This window comes from Dipodomys merriami, unplaced genomic scaffold (genome assembly GCF_024711535.1).
Source record: "Dipodomys merriami isolate MVZ:Mamm:240054 unplaced genomic scaffold, mDipMer1.0.p SCAF_24, whole genome shotgun sequence".
NCBI classification, from domain to species: Eukaryota; Metazoa; Chordata; class Mammalia; order Rodentia; family Heteromyidae; genus Dipodomys; species Dipodomys merriami.
The window spans coordinates 22,628,649-22,644,838 of record NW_027203826.1 but is presented as its reverse complement, the minus strand read 5'-3'; the positions used below and the strand labels follow the sequence as shown (position 1 = coordinate 22,644,838).

Here is a 16,190-nt window from a genome sequence, read left to right as displayed (position 1 = left end):
GGAATTGAGGAGGGGGGAATGCTGTGTTTTTGATCTGATTCACTTGACAGATTATTTGAATCCAGCCCACCTTTCCGCACACGTCAAACAGATGGGATCATTGTTAAAAGCCTGGAGAGCCCGGGCTGAGCAGTGGGTAAGACAGGGAGGGGGAGGCAGGAGGGGCAACCGAGGGGAGGGGAGGGGCACCTTCCAGGAGCTTTGTGTTTTCACACATTGGAACTGACAGGAGTCCTTCTTGCCTGTGGGTGGGGGAGTGTTTGGGGGCATGGGGCTGATGAGGGGGGGGGATGGAAAGGGGAGAGGTGGGGTGTTGGTGGGCAGGGTTATGATGTCACAGCCAAAGTTACAACAGGAGGAAAACACAGAAATGGTTCAACATTTTTTTTTAAACTTTGGGCTGCCAAGAGCTGAAGGAGAGTGGTGAGCAGAGGAATGAAGGGGAGAGAGAGAAACTAAACTGGAAGCTTGAGTTTTGTGTTGCCTCTTGAAACCTTATGAATGGATTACTAGCAGCTGGGAGCCAGGAGAGATCTATAGGGGATTCAAGATCACTTACACAGTAAAAGGGGGAGAAAAGCAGGCGGAATCCTTCTTTCTTGCTGTGTATTCCCTCCTTCCTGAAATGAATGGTAGGAATCCTTTTTCTGAGGGTCCTTGGGATGGCATGTGGGGAGGAGGAAATGGATTTCTCCTTTTCTTACCTGTCTTCCCGTTCCTAAATAAGGCTCTCCCCTTCCTTCTCCCTCTCTTCTTCCTTCCTCTGCTTTGCTGGTTTTCTCTATATGACACCTCCCCCAACTCTCAGCCTCAAATTTTATTCATAAAAGAATTGAGTCAGAAAAGTGAGGAGATCTAAGGCAATGACACAAGAAATGGACATTCAAGGGCCGAAGGCTAGCTGCTTAGTAATATCCACGTGTTTCTTTGGGGACTGGCCTTGAGGCTCCAGAAGATGCTACGTGGAGAAACAGCATGTTGGGGACAGAGGGCATAGGGTATAGAATTTTTAAAGCAGATAAGTCAGTCACTGGTTGTGGAAGTGAAGTTTAGAAGATAATGAGAAGATCTAAAGCAGGGGAGACAGTGTGATCTGGCCCCAAAGTATGTGCACAGCATGTTGTAGATGGGCAGCAATACAAGCCCTGATCTTAAAAGTGGAAATAATTTTTCTTACTACTTGAAAGAAGAATCCAGTAGATTTCTCTACCTGTTTTCCCCACCTGGGGTCAAATATGCTTGTGTTGAGAATTCTGAAGCATGCTGTATATGTGTTGTGTGTGTGTGCACGTGCACGTGTGTGTGCATTTGTGTACACACACATGCATGTAAGGGATAGGGACGCTTTTAGAAAACTAGCAGCTAGCACCTGATCAAACAGCACAGTGGTTACTGTCACAGTATCAGTTCCTTATTCTAACCATTCATTACAAGTCAATTAGGGAATATACTTGCTTGACTTTCCATGTTCAGTTTTGTAAATGACTTATTTTGAACATCTCAATTGTTTATTTGCTCATTCAGCATATGGTGACTTTTACTAACTTCAGATTGAGAAACTTCTTAGAAAAAACAAGATCTCTGTCCTATGAATGCCTGGCATTTCCATTTACTGCTCTTCACAGTAGGCTAATTGATTTCTTTTTTCCTCTTTATGTCCAATAGGAAGTGAATCTGGATTCTTGTTCTTTTAAATCTGAAATGATTGAAATCAGAAACAATACCTAATGGTAACAAGACAAAACAAAGCAAAAAATTTACAAATGGTTCCTGAAGAGCTAGTATAGGCTTATTAAACAGGAATGTATGTGTGTGTGTGTGTGTGTGTGAGAGAGAGAGAGAGAGAGAGAGAGAGAGAGAGAGAGAGAGAGAGAGAGAGAGAGAGAGAGAGAGAGAGAGAGAGAGAGAGAGAGAGAGACCACAGAAAAAGAGTGCTCCAAAACAGTATTGATTGTTTGTTATTGATTGTGTAGGCTGCGGCTGCTGGAAGAGAAAGCTTGAGATGTTTACTGGGCAAACCAAGAGCATCCTCTGTCCCCTTCGCTTCAGTGAGGTGGGGAGGTTTTCAGGAAGGGAGGAGGGGACAGGGAGTAGGTGGAGTGAAGCACCAAACTTATTAGCTTTGACATCATCATTGTCTTTAAATGAGACAGACAGGAAGATAATTACAGGCAGAGAGACAGGGAGAGAGAGGGAGAAGGGGAGCAGGGGAGACTGCTGGGACAGATCCCTTGAACTATGTGGTCTTTTTGCTCTGTTTTCATCTTTGCAGGGACCCACGAGGCTCCCAGGAGGTGAATTCAAGGGCTCTCAGCCTCATTTGGTCAAGGGAACAGCAGACAGGCAACCCAGAGGAGAACTTTACAGAGACTTCCAACATACCAACAAGTTGGAAGGGGATTCAAAAAACCTTCAGCAATCAACAACCCCAGGCACCAAGCTGAGGGGAACATTCTAACCTGCACTGGCAATTGGGAGCTGGATGAAGCGCTGGCTGGGGACTTCGGGAGAGTGAAAGTTAAGTACCAGCTTGGATGTTTGTGCCCCTAGATTTTTTTTTTTTTTTGCCTTTTTAGATAGTAAGTGTCCAATCGTCTGTCTCTGTAGAAAAGTTTTTTCTAGCAATTTGATTCCAGCTGAGCATACTTTTGGTTTAAGAGTGACAGGAAGAGAAGGAATCTCCCAGGGAAGGAAGGAAAAGAAAGAAAGGCGAATTAGAGAATAAGATCATTTTTGAATGACTTCAGGTAGCACAGTGTTGTGTGCTTGTGAGTGTGTATTTGAGAGAATTTGGCTTGTAATCATAAGCTTCCTTCTGTAAGGAAGGAAGGAAGGAAGGAGGAAGAAGAAGAAGAAGAAGAAGAAGAAGAAGAAGAAGAAGAAGAAGAAGAAGAAGAAGAAGAAGAAGAAGAAGAAGAAGAAGGAGAAGAAGAGAAGAAAGAAAGAAAGAAAGAAAGAAAGAAAGAAAGAAAGAAAGAAAGAAAGAAAGAAAGAAAGAAAGAAAGAAAGAAAGAAACCTGAGGTCTTTGGGAGGAAATTCAAAGGAACTAAGATCAATTAACTCTATTCTTTAAGGACTAAAATACAGAGAGGTAGAAGGCAAGGGCTGAGCCAGCACACAGTGGGCAGAGAAGGTTCTGGCAGCGTTTTCCTGCACAGGTAGCCAGGAGAGGCTCTCTTCTGGGGGCTCCCTGAAGAAGTTTAGTTGGTGAACTAAACAGTTTCCCTGGTGACTGCAAATCCATTCCTAGCTGTCTCTTCCTCTTCTCGTCATTGTGGTGTGGTACCCAGAACTTGATTTCTGGCTCAGTGGGAAGAATTAAGGGAAGTATGATGTATTTCAAGATCCTGAGAATCAGCCTGGTGATCCTGGCTGGGTGGGTGTTCAGCACTGGCAGCTCTGAGCTGGATAGGACACCCAAGAAACCCTTGGCTCCCAGGTCAAGCCCGAAGCAGGTGCAGTTGGAAGGAGAACGTTGTTGGTTGGGGACTACATCTCAAAGACCCAGATTTGCTCCTCAGCATCACCCCTTTGGGGTCTATCCCAGAAGACATGGAAATCATCTGAGGCCCTACCCAGCCAGGGAACAGAAAACCCATCAGGAAGAATACAGTACACCAGTGACCCCGGGGCCGGCTGGCAGCCCTGCTCCCCAAGACCCGACTGACAGACCAGCAAGAGCCAGGAGCGAGGCTGAGCAGCCTGCTGACCTGTGGGTACAAGAAGGTCCCATTGGACAAGCGGAGCTGCTGACAGATGATGGCACTCATCTGGACAACAGAGGATTCCAGGTGACTCTAGGTGAGCTTGAGACAGGGGTAGGCTCGGCCTCAGCTGCCTCCCTTCCCACCACCACCTTTACACCCCTGGAGGAAGCCCAAGCAGAGACGCAAAAGCAGGACTCCCCCATGTCCCCACAGCCTCACCAAGTCACCAAGAGGCAAGTAGAGCAGGGACCCGAAGAACCCCACGTAGCTCCTCCACGCTTCCACCTGTGGCCTAAGCACCTCTTTAGGTATGGGGTTCGAAACCATCCCCTGAACAGTGGCAGGAGCCCCGGCAGGGAAGAGGACACCTCTAACCCCCAAGGAGGGCTGCCTGTCTTGTACTTCTCTGGGAGGCGGGAGCGGCTGCTACTGCAACCAGAAGTCCTGGCTGAGAGTCCTCGGGAGGCGTTCACTGTGGAAGTGTGGGTGAGGCCCGAGGGAGGTCAGAGCAACCCAGCCATCATCGCAGGTAATCACCAACTTCTGGGCCGGGATGGGGTGGGGCTGGGGGGCTGGAGTGAGGTGTATGTCGGGGGTACTGGCTCCAGGTCTGCTTGGGTTAGACATTGGGAGCCAGGAGGGGAAGGGGAGAGAGCTGGCAATCCAGGGAGGAGGAAGGGGGCAGGGGGAGGGGGAGAAGGGCTTTATTTATTCACACATCAGTATCCTAGGCACCATTTTAGGGAAGATAATGACTCATGAACAATACCAACATTCGGTCTACATATCCCTATCATGTTGTTCTGTAGGTTCCTCATTCGTGGGAGACCTCCAGCTCAGCTTTCTTATCTTATTTAAAGGGAAAGAGCTCTGAGGGTTTTTGTCTTCCAAGGGGAAGGGATTTCAGGCTCTTTCTCATGGTCTAGTATGATGGGACATCCAGGCAGTTTTGAACTAGATCAGAGTCTGAAGACCTAGGCAGTGAATCATGCCTGGGCTGGTGCAGGCAGGGAGGCCACAGGATGTCAGTTTTGACCGGTTGCTTGTTCTCTGAGCATCTCTGGAACTAGGTAGTAAGGCAACACCTGTTCCACTTTCTAGATCACCTTCACTTTGTCCCAACCATCATATGGCCAGTGGGTCTACTGGAAAAGAGGCACTCGAAAGTCAGTTTTCTGGCTTCTAGCCCTAGCTGTTGTAAGAGACACTTAAGATGAATCCTGGTAGAGAACTCCGTGCTGTTAATCAGTGGTCCTTACCTGAGCATCTTATCTGTATTTATTTCTCCTTCTCCCTTCAGCTTTCCTTCTATGGAAAGTCACCCAGAAGGGCAAAGAAAAAAGTGTGATCAGGAGTACCTGTTTCTTTTTGCCTTCTGGAGGAGGTTGATTTCAAACAAGGGAGGAGGGATTGGAATTCATATTTTCCATTGAATGTCTATGCATCCCTTTGCATCCCTTATATCAGAACTGTACACAAGGCAAGTAGAACCACTTCATCTTATTAGTTGGGATTAGCCTCAGTATGCTGTGATGTTTGCTGGGGCCATTACATTGATGAGGAAATTGAGACAATGAGAGATATGTTAGAGGCAAGTTTGGCAGAACTCTAAGGCCCCTGGGTTGCTTGACAAGTCTTCCAATTAAACACTTGTCAGATTACTGGATGCCTTCAGATAACTTTCAGAGGAAGGACAGAAATCAGGAAGGAAGGAGCCTATTCCACTGGGGTGTTGCTGGAACATCCCTTCCGGACACTCTGTCTCCCCTTCTTTGGCTGTGATTTCTTCTTTGGAAGCTGGGATTCCCAGACACTGAACACTCTTGAGTCTTGTGGTTTTGCTCTATTTTATTTTTAGGTGGGAGGGGGAGAAGGGAAGGGGAGAGAAAAGGGGCTGGGCTGGAAGTGAGGTCGAGGCAGAGAAAGAATCGAAGGAAATCCTTATTCTGGGGCCAAATGGAAGAATTAATGAGATGATTTTCTGTTCGGAGTTGGCAGCTTCACAGTTTTTTCCCAGATGACATCTTCTTTCTGCTTAAACTTGCTTCCTAGTACCCATCTGCCAGGGAAGCTGGATGCTTGCTGTCTAGACACACATCCACTACTCTGCTGACCTCTCCTCTTGCAGAAGCAACAATACGTACCTAGAACAGATTCTAGGAATTAGAGAAAGATTGACTAGGGTTATATGTGAGAGGTTTTGCCTTTTTGCTTCTGTTGTTGCTGCTGCTGCTGTGTTTTTGGTACCAGTATTAGAACTCAGGGCCCAGGCACTGTCCCTTAGCATTTTGCTCAAGGCTAGTGCTCTACCACTTGAGCCACAACTTCACGTCTTAATTGGAGATAAGAGTCTCAAAGACTTCGCTGCCTAGGCAGATTTTTGAACTGTGATCCTCAGACCTCAGCCTCACTGGTGTGAACCAACAGTGGTACCTGGAGGCTTTGTATTTTTAAAGCTCAGATCTAAGAAAGAGATTCAGGACCATTGGTGCCTGGGTCCTATTTTGCAGCCCCCCCCCCCATTCTTCTATAGCATGCTCTGCCCAGAGAAGAATAGGGCCATGATGTAATTCCAGTTCTTTTCGGCATCACTTACTCTCACCCCATGCACCTGCCTGCCTGCCTCTCCCAGCTGCCCATCACAATGAACGGTCCCCACACAGCAAGAGCACACGTTCACATCCTTCTCCTAAGCACGCATATGAAATCTGGAAACCCTTTTCAATTAGGCAGGGACTCTTTTGCAGATAGTCTATCTGCTGGGATTTCTTTCTTTTCTTCTTTTAGTTTTTAAATCCAAGTGGCCCCTATGATGCTCTGGGATTTCCCCTTTAGGGATGTCCGAACTCTAGGAACATCTAGGGAAGAGACCACCCAGGCCTAACTTCCTCACCTTTCCCTCTGTAATTTTCTCCAGTTTGCACACACACCGGGAAGCATTTAGGAAGGGTTCAGGGTAAAAATCTGTGAGAGAAAGGGGCTGCAAAACAAGATCTCCATTCTTTGAGATTCCAGTAAGAGAGCTTCAGAGAATTTAACTATCTTTTGCCTACTCATTGTCTTAGTTGATGACATTTAGAGTCCATAGACCCCATGCTGGGGCTACAAGGTTGCCAAAGGATAAGGTATCCCAACTGTAGTAATTTATTCAGACCCACTGACAGCCCATCTTTACTCTCACCCTGCTACCAGCCCTTGGGCACTCACCACTTGTTTTTCACGGATCCAGTATGACAATGGAGAATCCAGACCCTGGGAGTTACATATTTTAAGTGGAACAGTTCTGCTACTCTACTCATGGCAGAGCAAGGTGCTGCTCCAAGACTTCACTCCCACACCCTTCCAGAAGCTCTCATTCTTCATCTCTCATCTACTCCAATTTCAAAATTCTCTATCTACCAAAGTGGATTCTTTTCTCTTCAGCAGAGGACTCAAACAATTCAACCATACCAGTCACTATGGGGGAATCTCTTACCCTAGACCAGGGGCATTGGGGAATACTTTCAACAGTTGGCACTAGGTGGCAGTGTTGCTTCATGCACAGGAAGGTAAGCAAGCCACTGGGGAAATGTCAGATTTCTTGGAGGGGCGTCCTGAGCTGGTCTGTGGGTTTAATTTAATTGTCCTGTCCCAGAATGTTATTGGTAGGCATCCCTTGGGATCCGCTTCATATAAGGCTCTTCTTTCTTTCTTAATTTCTGCAATGACTTCTTTGGAGGTTTTGACTAACAGGTACTTTTGTCAACCAGTAAAGCAAACAAAACCAACCAACCAAATGGTATTACCCGTCCCTCCTTTCCAATTGCCACATCCTTCCAAAGTAGGAAGTTGGACTCCAGAATGGATTACAAAAATATTTTTATGAGGGTCTACAACAAATTAGACATGGCTGCTAAGAGATTCTCAGAGTGGGAATGGACTAAAGGAAGGCTCGAAAGGTGCTTAGAGTAGGAATGAGGGTAAATTTTCCATCGTTCATCAGGTAAGCAAATATACCAAAGTCTGAGGGAGAATGATATGCAAGCATTCCACTCCAGTGTTTTCCACAAAAGTCACTAGCCAAGGGTCCAGCAATTCAGGGCTCTGTGGCTTCCTACGAGTAGCCTGAGGTCAGAAGCCCAGCTGTTTAGGCCACTGGAGCCAGGGAGTGGAATGAGCCAGATCCTGGCCTTTCTTGGTGTGACTTAAAGCTTAAAGAAGCTTCCGCATGTAATCCCCAAACCATACTGTGCCTTTCCCTCTGTCTCAACTTCCTTTCTTCTACTTCAACCCCAACATACACAAAAGGGGAAAAAAACATAATAGGGTCTTCTGTACCCATAATTGATTTCAAATGTTCCCTGAATTCTCCCAGCTGAGTAACCACCTGCAAATCCAAGCTACAGAAGACTGAGTCACTGAGTCACTAAGCCTATGGTAGACCTAGAGCCCAAGTCCAGGTTTTCTTCTTCCAACAAATATTTATCAAGCGTCCTGCCCTGTGAAGGGGGCAAGCCGCTTTGGGGAATACAAAGATATCTAAGAAAGTGTCCGGCACGAAGGCGAGGTCTCCTCCTCTGAAGACCCAAGCTTTATAGAGCATGTCCCCGGTGGAACTTGGGAGGCAGACTGACCTGGAATCCATCCTTTCTCCAACATTTATCTGCACTACAGTCTTTGGCAATCCATGGAGCATCCTGAGCTTTGATTTCATCACATTGAAAAAAATGGGAAAGGAGACTCTTTATAAATGTGTGGTTCAATTCAAATAAATTGAATATATATATATATATATATATATATATATATAGAGAGAGAGAGAGAGAGAGAGAGAGAGAGAGAGAGAGAGAGATGGATGAAATGTCCTGAGAGCTATGGTAATATTAAGTGAGTCACATGATTTTTATGGTGCACAACACTGGGATTGACCCATAGGATTTGTTTCATTCCTTCATTTGTCCATTCATTCATTTGTTTATTTGCCTACTTGCTTTTTACCAGTATATGGCAGGGAAGCGGGGGATGGGGGGGTGAACTCAAGGTCTGGATGCTATCCCTAATTATTTTCGCTCAAAGGTGGTACCCTACTGTTTGACCACCCTTCACTTCTGGCTTTTCTAGTTAATTTAGAGATGAGAGTCTCATGGACTTTCTTCTCTTGGCTGGCTTTGACCTTGATCCTCAGATCTCAGCCTCCTGAGTGGCTAGGATTTCAGGTACAAGCTACTGACACCTGGCTTCCTATGGGATTTATTAATCATATAAAAGTTATTAAACAGTGTGAGGAATCCACACGAAGGACTGTTTCTTAAGCAGCACTTCTCTGGTGCTAACCCAATAATGTCTCATTTTTCCTTAGAGAAGATACTAACTTTAATCCCTTAGCAATTTAGTTTGCTAATTTGTCAAACTGGGAAGGTGATAAATAGGTTCATTCTTTCATGAACCAGTCTCAAGATGAGAACACTAGAATCAGTTTCAAAAGGACTCATTTATTTTATTTACAGGGTCATCTGTTCTCTTTTAGCCTGGGCAGTACTCTTAAATACATTGAACAAAGGTATTAAACCTTTTATGGAGCCATAAACTGTATTGAAATCTGATTAAATCTCTGCTTAGTCCCTAGAAAAATGTTCATGTTTACATGGCTTGCATAATATTCAGAGCTGTCTGGGTTTCCTGAGGGCCAGGGTCGAAGCATGAGGTCATTGTAGAGCCTATTGACAACTTTTCCGTTTTGGGGCAGAGCTTCAAAATGGGATTTTTATAGGATATTGTGACATCCTCTTCTCTGCAAAAAGTGGTTTTGTGTTTGGCAAGAAGAGTGCATGCTGGTATGGGGACTTGAATTCAGGGCCTCATGCTCTCGCTTGGCTTTTTTGCTGAAGGCTGGCACCCTACGATTTGAGCCACACTTCTACTTCCAACTTTTTGCTAGTTAATTGCAGATAAGAGTTTCATGGACAGGCTGGGAAGGTGGCTCAGTGGTAGAGCGCTTGCCTTGCATGTCTGAGGCCCTGGGTTCCATTCCTCAGCACCACATAAGCAAAAAGAAAAAAGCCGGAAGTGGTGCTGTGGCTCAAGTGGTAGAGCGGTTGCCTTGAGCTGAAGAGCTGAGGGACAGTGCCCAGGCCCAGAGTTCAGGCCCCACAACCGAACCAAAAAAACAAAAAGGTTTCATGGACTTTTCTGCCCCCATTGGTTTCAAGCCAACCTGCATGTGGTATAGAGCTTTGTAGAAGGCCAATTTAAGTAGATGGAAAGAGAACATGGGTAGGGAAGAGCTACAAGATAGCTGCTTTCACCCAACAGAACTGCAGACCAGGTGAAGAGCTTCATACACCTTTCCCAGGGCTCCTCTGAGCATGCATTTCCATGGTCTTCTCCTCTGTTGCCTCTTCCAATAGGGAGCAATTCTGGAAGTCAGACAGTCTGTCCTTAGCAGACCCTGAGCAGCTGCTCAGCTCCTCACATGCGGTTCCTGGATCAGGACCTTGTCATACAGTGGTGTGGCCCCCCTTGCCCTTACAGAGCCAGGGATGTGGAGGCCTGGCAGAGTATGCCTGCCCCTCAGAGGATACCATGGGTTTTCTTTTCAGAACAGGTTGTCTGCTGTGATGGTTTGGAATTAGCATCTGCGTGAAGGAGAATTTCCATTACGTGGCTTTCTGACCCTCCAGAAGAGCGTTGGCATGGGGGTTGCCTGGTTCTGGTTCTATCTGGTTCTATCTCTCATCTTTTCATATCCCATGGCAGGACATGCAACCCTGGAGCATCCCCAGTTCCCTGTGTGATGATGATTGCTCTCTCTGGTCTGCTCCCATAGCCTTTCACATGGCATTTCCTGGGCTGTGTACTACTTGTCACCTTATTACTTCTTTCTGTACCTGTCTTATTTCTGTTAGCTAAGAAATTCCCCAGGAATCAGTTCACTGGTGTCATCCACAAACCTCGACCCCAGTGATAGATACCTCTCAGTTGTGTTTGTAGAATAAACTAGAAATTTAGATGCACATTAGAGATGAGTAAGACAGGTAGGGAGAAGTTTCTAGAACTGGAGGAACTATGTGGTGAGCAAAGACTGGGTGTTTCTGCACCCCTGAAGAGATGGCTTAGGAGCTTTTGTAGGAGACTTTTGAGTTCAGGGCAGGAATAGCCTGTCTTATCTGTTTCATAGACAACATGCTTTAACTACTTCAAGAAAGCCTAAACTCCACAACTCTAGAGCAGGGTTTGAGGCATTATGGCCAAAGGGCCACAGCAAGTACAAGGTCAGAGCCTGTTTTTGTAAACAGGAATATAGTGGAATATAGCCACACTTACTAGACTGTATGTTCTATGTGGCCGCCTCCATGCTAAATGACAGCACTTAAAAGTTGTGACTAAGACCTTATAGCGCGAAAAGCCTCTGGCCCTTGCCATAAAAATACTTTGCCATCCTCTGCTCTGGACTGTGGCTACTTGAACTTCACTATGCAGAGAGATTGGATGGCCACTGTGGGAGTATACGGGGCAACAGATACAAAGAGAATATGCCTCCCGGCGCTCCAACTACAGAGAGCTTCATTGAGCAAGGACCATGGGCCCTATGTTCTCAAGTTCACCACTATCATTGTATGGAGACCACACATCCTTGTGGTAGCAGGGGAAAAGATGTGGTTGACTTTGGCTTGGGGACTATCAAAGGCCTTGCAAGGCATTTCTGAAGACTGCTGGGCGGTCTAGAAGGCTCTTCCCCCTCAACTTTTCTTTTCTCTCTCTTTCCTTCAGCATTACACTTGCATCATAGACTCGTGGCGCTCATGGCCTTTTCTGACTCCTTCCATGTTTTCTCTCAGAGTTGTCTCCTTCATACTATCTTTGCATATTCAATCCTGTCTTGGCATCTGCTGCTTGTACTAGCACCACTCTCTAAACCAAATGCAGAGTTGGATTCAGTAGAGAGCGGTGGCCTGAGATTCTGCATCTCTCACAGGCTTCTAGCTGCTGCTGCTTCTTGAGGGAAAGAAGCAGGTTAAGCAGCAACACTTGGACTTGGAGCAGGCAGCAGCCTTTTTCAAAAGGAACAGGAATAGGAGGGGAATTACCAGGTTATACAATGACTCCGCTTATCATTTGGAGACATGGACACACACACACACACACACACACACACACACACACACACACACAGAGTGAACCAATTTGTAATGCACCATCCTTAGGGTTCATTTTTATATTTCTGACTCTTGGAAACGAAATGGGCTTCCGTGGCCTTGGAGAAATGTGGCTGTTGGCTTGCACATTACAAAGAAAAAGAGCCGGGAGGGCTGGGAAGGTGGCTTAGTGGTAGAGCATTTGCCTTGCATGCATGAGGCCCTGGGTTCGATTCCTCAGCACCACATAAGCAAAAAGAAAAAAGCCGGAAGTGGCGCTGTGGCTCAAGTGGTAGAGCGCTAGCCTTGAGCTGAAGAGCTGAGGGACAGTGCCCAGGCCCAGAGTTCAGGCCCCACGACTGGACCCCCCCCCCCCCAAAAAAAAAAAAAAAGAAAAGAAAAGAAAAGAAAAAGAGCCAGGAGCCACTGGCTCATGCCTATAATCCTAACTACTCAGGAGGCTGAGATCTGAGGATTGCAATTCAAAGCCAGCTCAAGTAGAAAAGTCCATGGGACTCTTAGCTCCAATTAACTACCAGACAATTGGAAGGTAGAGCTGTGGCTCCAAGTGGTAGGACACTAGCCTTGAACAAAAGAACTCAATGACAGCACTCAGGCCCTGAGTTCAAGCCCCACGACTGACAAAAAAGAAAAGAAAAGAAAAGAGAAGAGCAAAAGACCTTTGGTTCTGTCCATGGGGCCCCAATAATCCCAGGGAAGCCCTCTCATCAAACTACCCTGTTTCCCCAGGGTATCCTGGGAATGGATTCTCTCCTTCCTGAACTGAGATCTGTACAAAGGAGTCCATCCTTATCCCAGAGTGCTTCACTCCCTGTTGAGCACTAAATGACAGACATATGGAGAGCCCTGAGCCCCTCAGAAGTCGTGGTACAACAACACTTTCTGAAGGTAAAGGAGAATGGGATGGGGGCTGGAGAATGATAACACTCATACTTTGGTATCCTAAACTTCTCCAGTCCACTCCCAGTCTTAGACCTGGGATTGTGTAGTTACCCAGTTGCCTGAGGTTTGGTTGGCAAGGAAGGAGCTCCCCTGAGGCTGGTGATGTGACCATCTAACTTGTTGTATTTCAGCCAGAAGGCCTCACACCTGCCATTACTTGCTCTCCCCCATCCCCTCTAGCTTCGGTTGCTATAAAAGCCTCTCCCAGGTCCTTTTGATCTCAGAGACGCAATGTGGTGCGTGAGGCTTGGAGTGCCCAGGCACCATTGGTGCTCACTGCTCATTCTCTGCTGCCTCCTTCTCCCAGGCCTCCAGAAGGAGATGCAAACCCCAGGCAACCACTCTGGGTGCTGTTCTAGGGTGGGCCACAGACTGTTGGATTGGAAATCTTTAGGAGCGACAGAGGCAAGGCTAGAAAGTAGGAAGCACTTTTGGCAGCCCAAACAAATTCAGCTGCGCCACTTCATACTTCCTCATCTCCTGCTTCCTCCTTTGTGAACATTTTTTTTCTTATTCTCTGGAACTGACCATCTGATTCATTCAGAATGTGTGTGCCAGGAGGTCTGGCTCTGCCTCTTTCCTGTTTTACTCCATGCTTTGAGGAGGCCAAATAAACACCTTATTTGGTGTTTATTAAGAAGAAGGTAACACCTTCATTTGGACCCTGAGCCTGTATACTCTGGATATCCATTAACTTTGGTTCCTGAGGTCATAAACAAGTACATAAATCCCTTGCTTCTGTTCAAGTACATGGAATTAGGCGGCTCTGGGGGCCCATCAAATTTGTTTCTGCTCACATCACCCACACTCTCATTCTAGCACCTTCCAGAGTATATTTCTCTGCCAAGATTTGTGTCCAAAAAATAACAGCATTCTTCCCTTCTTCTCTGTTTACTACCTGCTCTAAAACAATCTTCTATTATGACTTTTATTTTTTAAAAGAGGAACAGCCAGGAAATAAAGCTCAGTGGGCAAACAAAAACATCCCGGTTCCCTTTCTGAGTCAGAAGTAAGTGGTGAGTAAAAAGTGGTCTTGCTCAAATATACAATATGAGAATTGGAACCCAGCATCTCAGAAGGTGTTGACGTGAATGCATTGTCATGACAACCAGTTGGGATGTCAAGACCAGTGATTGGCGCTTATTTCTGGATATGAAGGTCAGTTACCTGATCAGAAGTGAGGTCAAGAGCTTGGGAATCAGTTAGTCACCTTTTACGTGGTAACTCAACAGTTGGTAACTTTCTTGCAAAGAGGTGCTGCACATTCTAGATGGGTTATGAGAAGAGTAGATTGGTTCGTTCATTTGTTAACATTTATTCACTCATGGGGCATTTATTGAGCTTTAGTTAGGTGAAGTAGTAGGCATACAGTCACATGCTAGAGAATTAAAAAGGGTCTCTTAAGACAGAAACTGTGCTTGGCAGGAATCATCTTAAAATTGATTAGAGAAGTCTGGTAGGAATCTTCTTAAAATTGATTAGAGCAAGAACCATGGGAGTGGCCAGTCTGGCTAGTAAGAGCAAAAGCAACCAGAGATTCGGAAGAAAGACTGAAATGTTAGGTTAGAGTGTCAGATGGCATAGATGTACTAAGAAAGCCACAGGCCCCAAGTAAGTGAGTGCTTTGGGCCTAGAAATTAGGAATCACTGATAATGTTAGAGAGAGCGATTTCACTCCAGAGTTGTAGGTAAGAAGAATCAAGAGATATGAATGAGAGGAAAAGTAATGAACATGGGTAGAAGGTCTTGTCTATACAGAAACTGAGCTGTGAAAGAGGACTTCAAAATTAGATCACAGTGAGGAGACATCTAAGACTCAAGACCTAAAACAAAGAAGTAGAATCTAGAGAGTCAATCTAAAGAGGATAAAGCAATGGAATACAAATAAACAGAAATATAAAGCATACAAATGCGAACAATCATTCCAAGAAATGATTGCACAAATACTTTTTGACAAATACTTATGAAATATTTACTTTGTGCCAGACATTACAGCAGTTAATTTACAAATATAAACTCAAGTATTCCTTAAGACAACTCGAGGAAGGGGATGGAGAGACAGGAGCACACAGAGAAGCAGGACATTGCCACTCAAGGTCCACACAGAACAGTCATACAGCTTGTTTACACCAAGCAATCCTGTACAGGACCAAAGTCATGCAGCTAGACCCCGTGTTGCCAGGGTTTCACTCTGGATATTTTGCTCCCAGAATACATGTTCTTATCTACTATGTACTCGTCTCTAACTGCATGACAGGAGCAATAAGGAGTGAAGGGTCCCGCCCTGCCTCCCAATTCTGTCTACCTGAGATCCTTTCTTCTGATTCCTTCTGCAGTGAAGGGCACATTCACCAAGGCTGACCTCTGGGAGGTTTGGTTTCTCTTTGTTACCCCTCTCCCTTCAGTGCATCACATGTGAAACACCAATTACCAATCACTGAATTGTATCTGGTTTGCCTTTACACTTGGCCCTGGTATATTAATCACATTTCCTTTACTATTGGCCAAAGTAGTTCTGGCCATCTTTTACAGGAAGCTCAGTTTATGTGACTCCAGTCACAGGGAGATTTCTCAAATGGAAGGCAGTTCAAGTGACTTTCATGCTTAAACACACTGGAAGCCCCTCCTGTGCACTTAGGATAAAGTTAGCTTCTTTCATACATCAAAACGAACACTACTTACATTACCTCCTGATGTTCCTACTGGTGTCCAAGGTTCACACAGAGGCACGTTTGCACATACATCTGGATGTGAACACGTGTACAAACTGACACACACAGAAGGGCTGGAATGCAATGCATAAATTGTGTCTTACAGCTCAACTTCTAAGAGTACCACATTGCTTCTACCGAGATGTACCCTCTGTCCCCAGCCTTTGACATCTGCCCTTCATGCTTTACAACTAACTAGAAACCTCTCCAAGACCACAGCCATCTGATTTGTTCTTATTTTCACCAGCTGCATTTTTAGCTGCCAGAACATCTCTTCAGGGAGTCTTCCTTGGTCCTTTTCAAGAAAGATTGATTTTTTGTTTTGTTCTCTGATGGATTTTTCTGAAACCCTGTACTCTATCTTATCCGAATGTAGTTCCCATTTTGCTTTCTAGCCATTAGGCACATCCTCATGAACTCACTTGTGCTGTTTGCTGGACACTGTGCTGCTGGTATTAATCAGACATTTTGAGCCTCAAATGCTCTGCCATTTCTATTGGAAGAGTAGGTTGGCTCTAACTTTCACCTCACCTGGTTCATTACTGAATCCATACTGCCTCATAACCTAGAGAGCCAACAACTCTTCTAATAAATGTTTGAAAGAGGATGAATGAATGAAGATTCAGACTCATAAATTAGGAAGTGAATTATCCTATTTTGGAAATAGGAAAAGGAAGGCCTGGTGATCTTTGAA

The 16,190-nt window shown here is 45.5% G+C and overlaps 1 protein-coding gene across 3 annotated transcripts in view; it reads left to right on the top strand.

Annotated features, from left to right (window-relative positions):
- The first annotated feature begins 408 nt into the window (after positions 1-408).
- The window catches only part of Pappa2 (pappalysin 2), a 221,801-nt gene continuing 206,019 nt past the window's right edge, over positions 409-16,190 (top strand). Inside the window, exons 1-2 of one of the 3 annotated variants that reach the window (XM_070034409.1) lie at positions 409-632; positions 2,273-4,237. In XM_070034409.1, coding sequence (XP_069890510.1) covers positions 3,331-4,237 — 907 coding nt within the window. In that variant the 5' untranslated portion in view covers positions 409-632; positions 2,273-3,330. Of the gene's footprint in view, positions 633-1,967; positions 2,054-2,186; positions 4,238-16,190 lie in introns of those variants that run through there. The other 2 variants (XM_070034410.1, XM_070034411.1) reach the window with 2 other exon arrangements.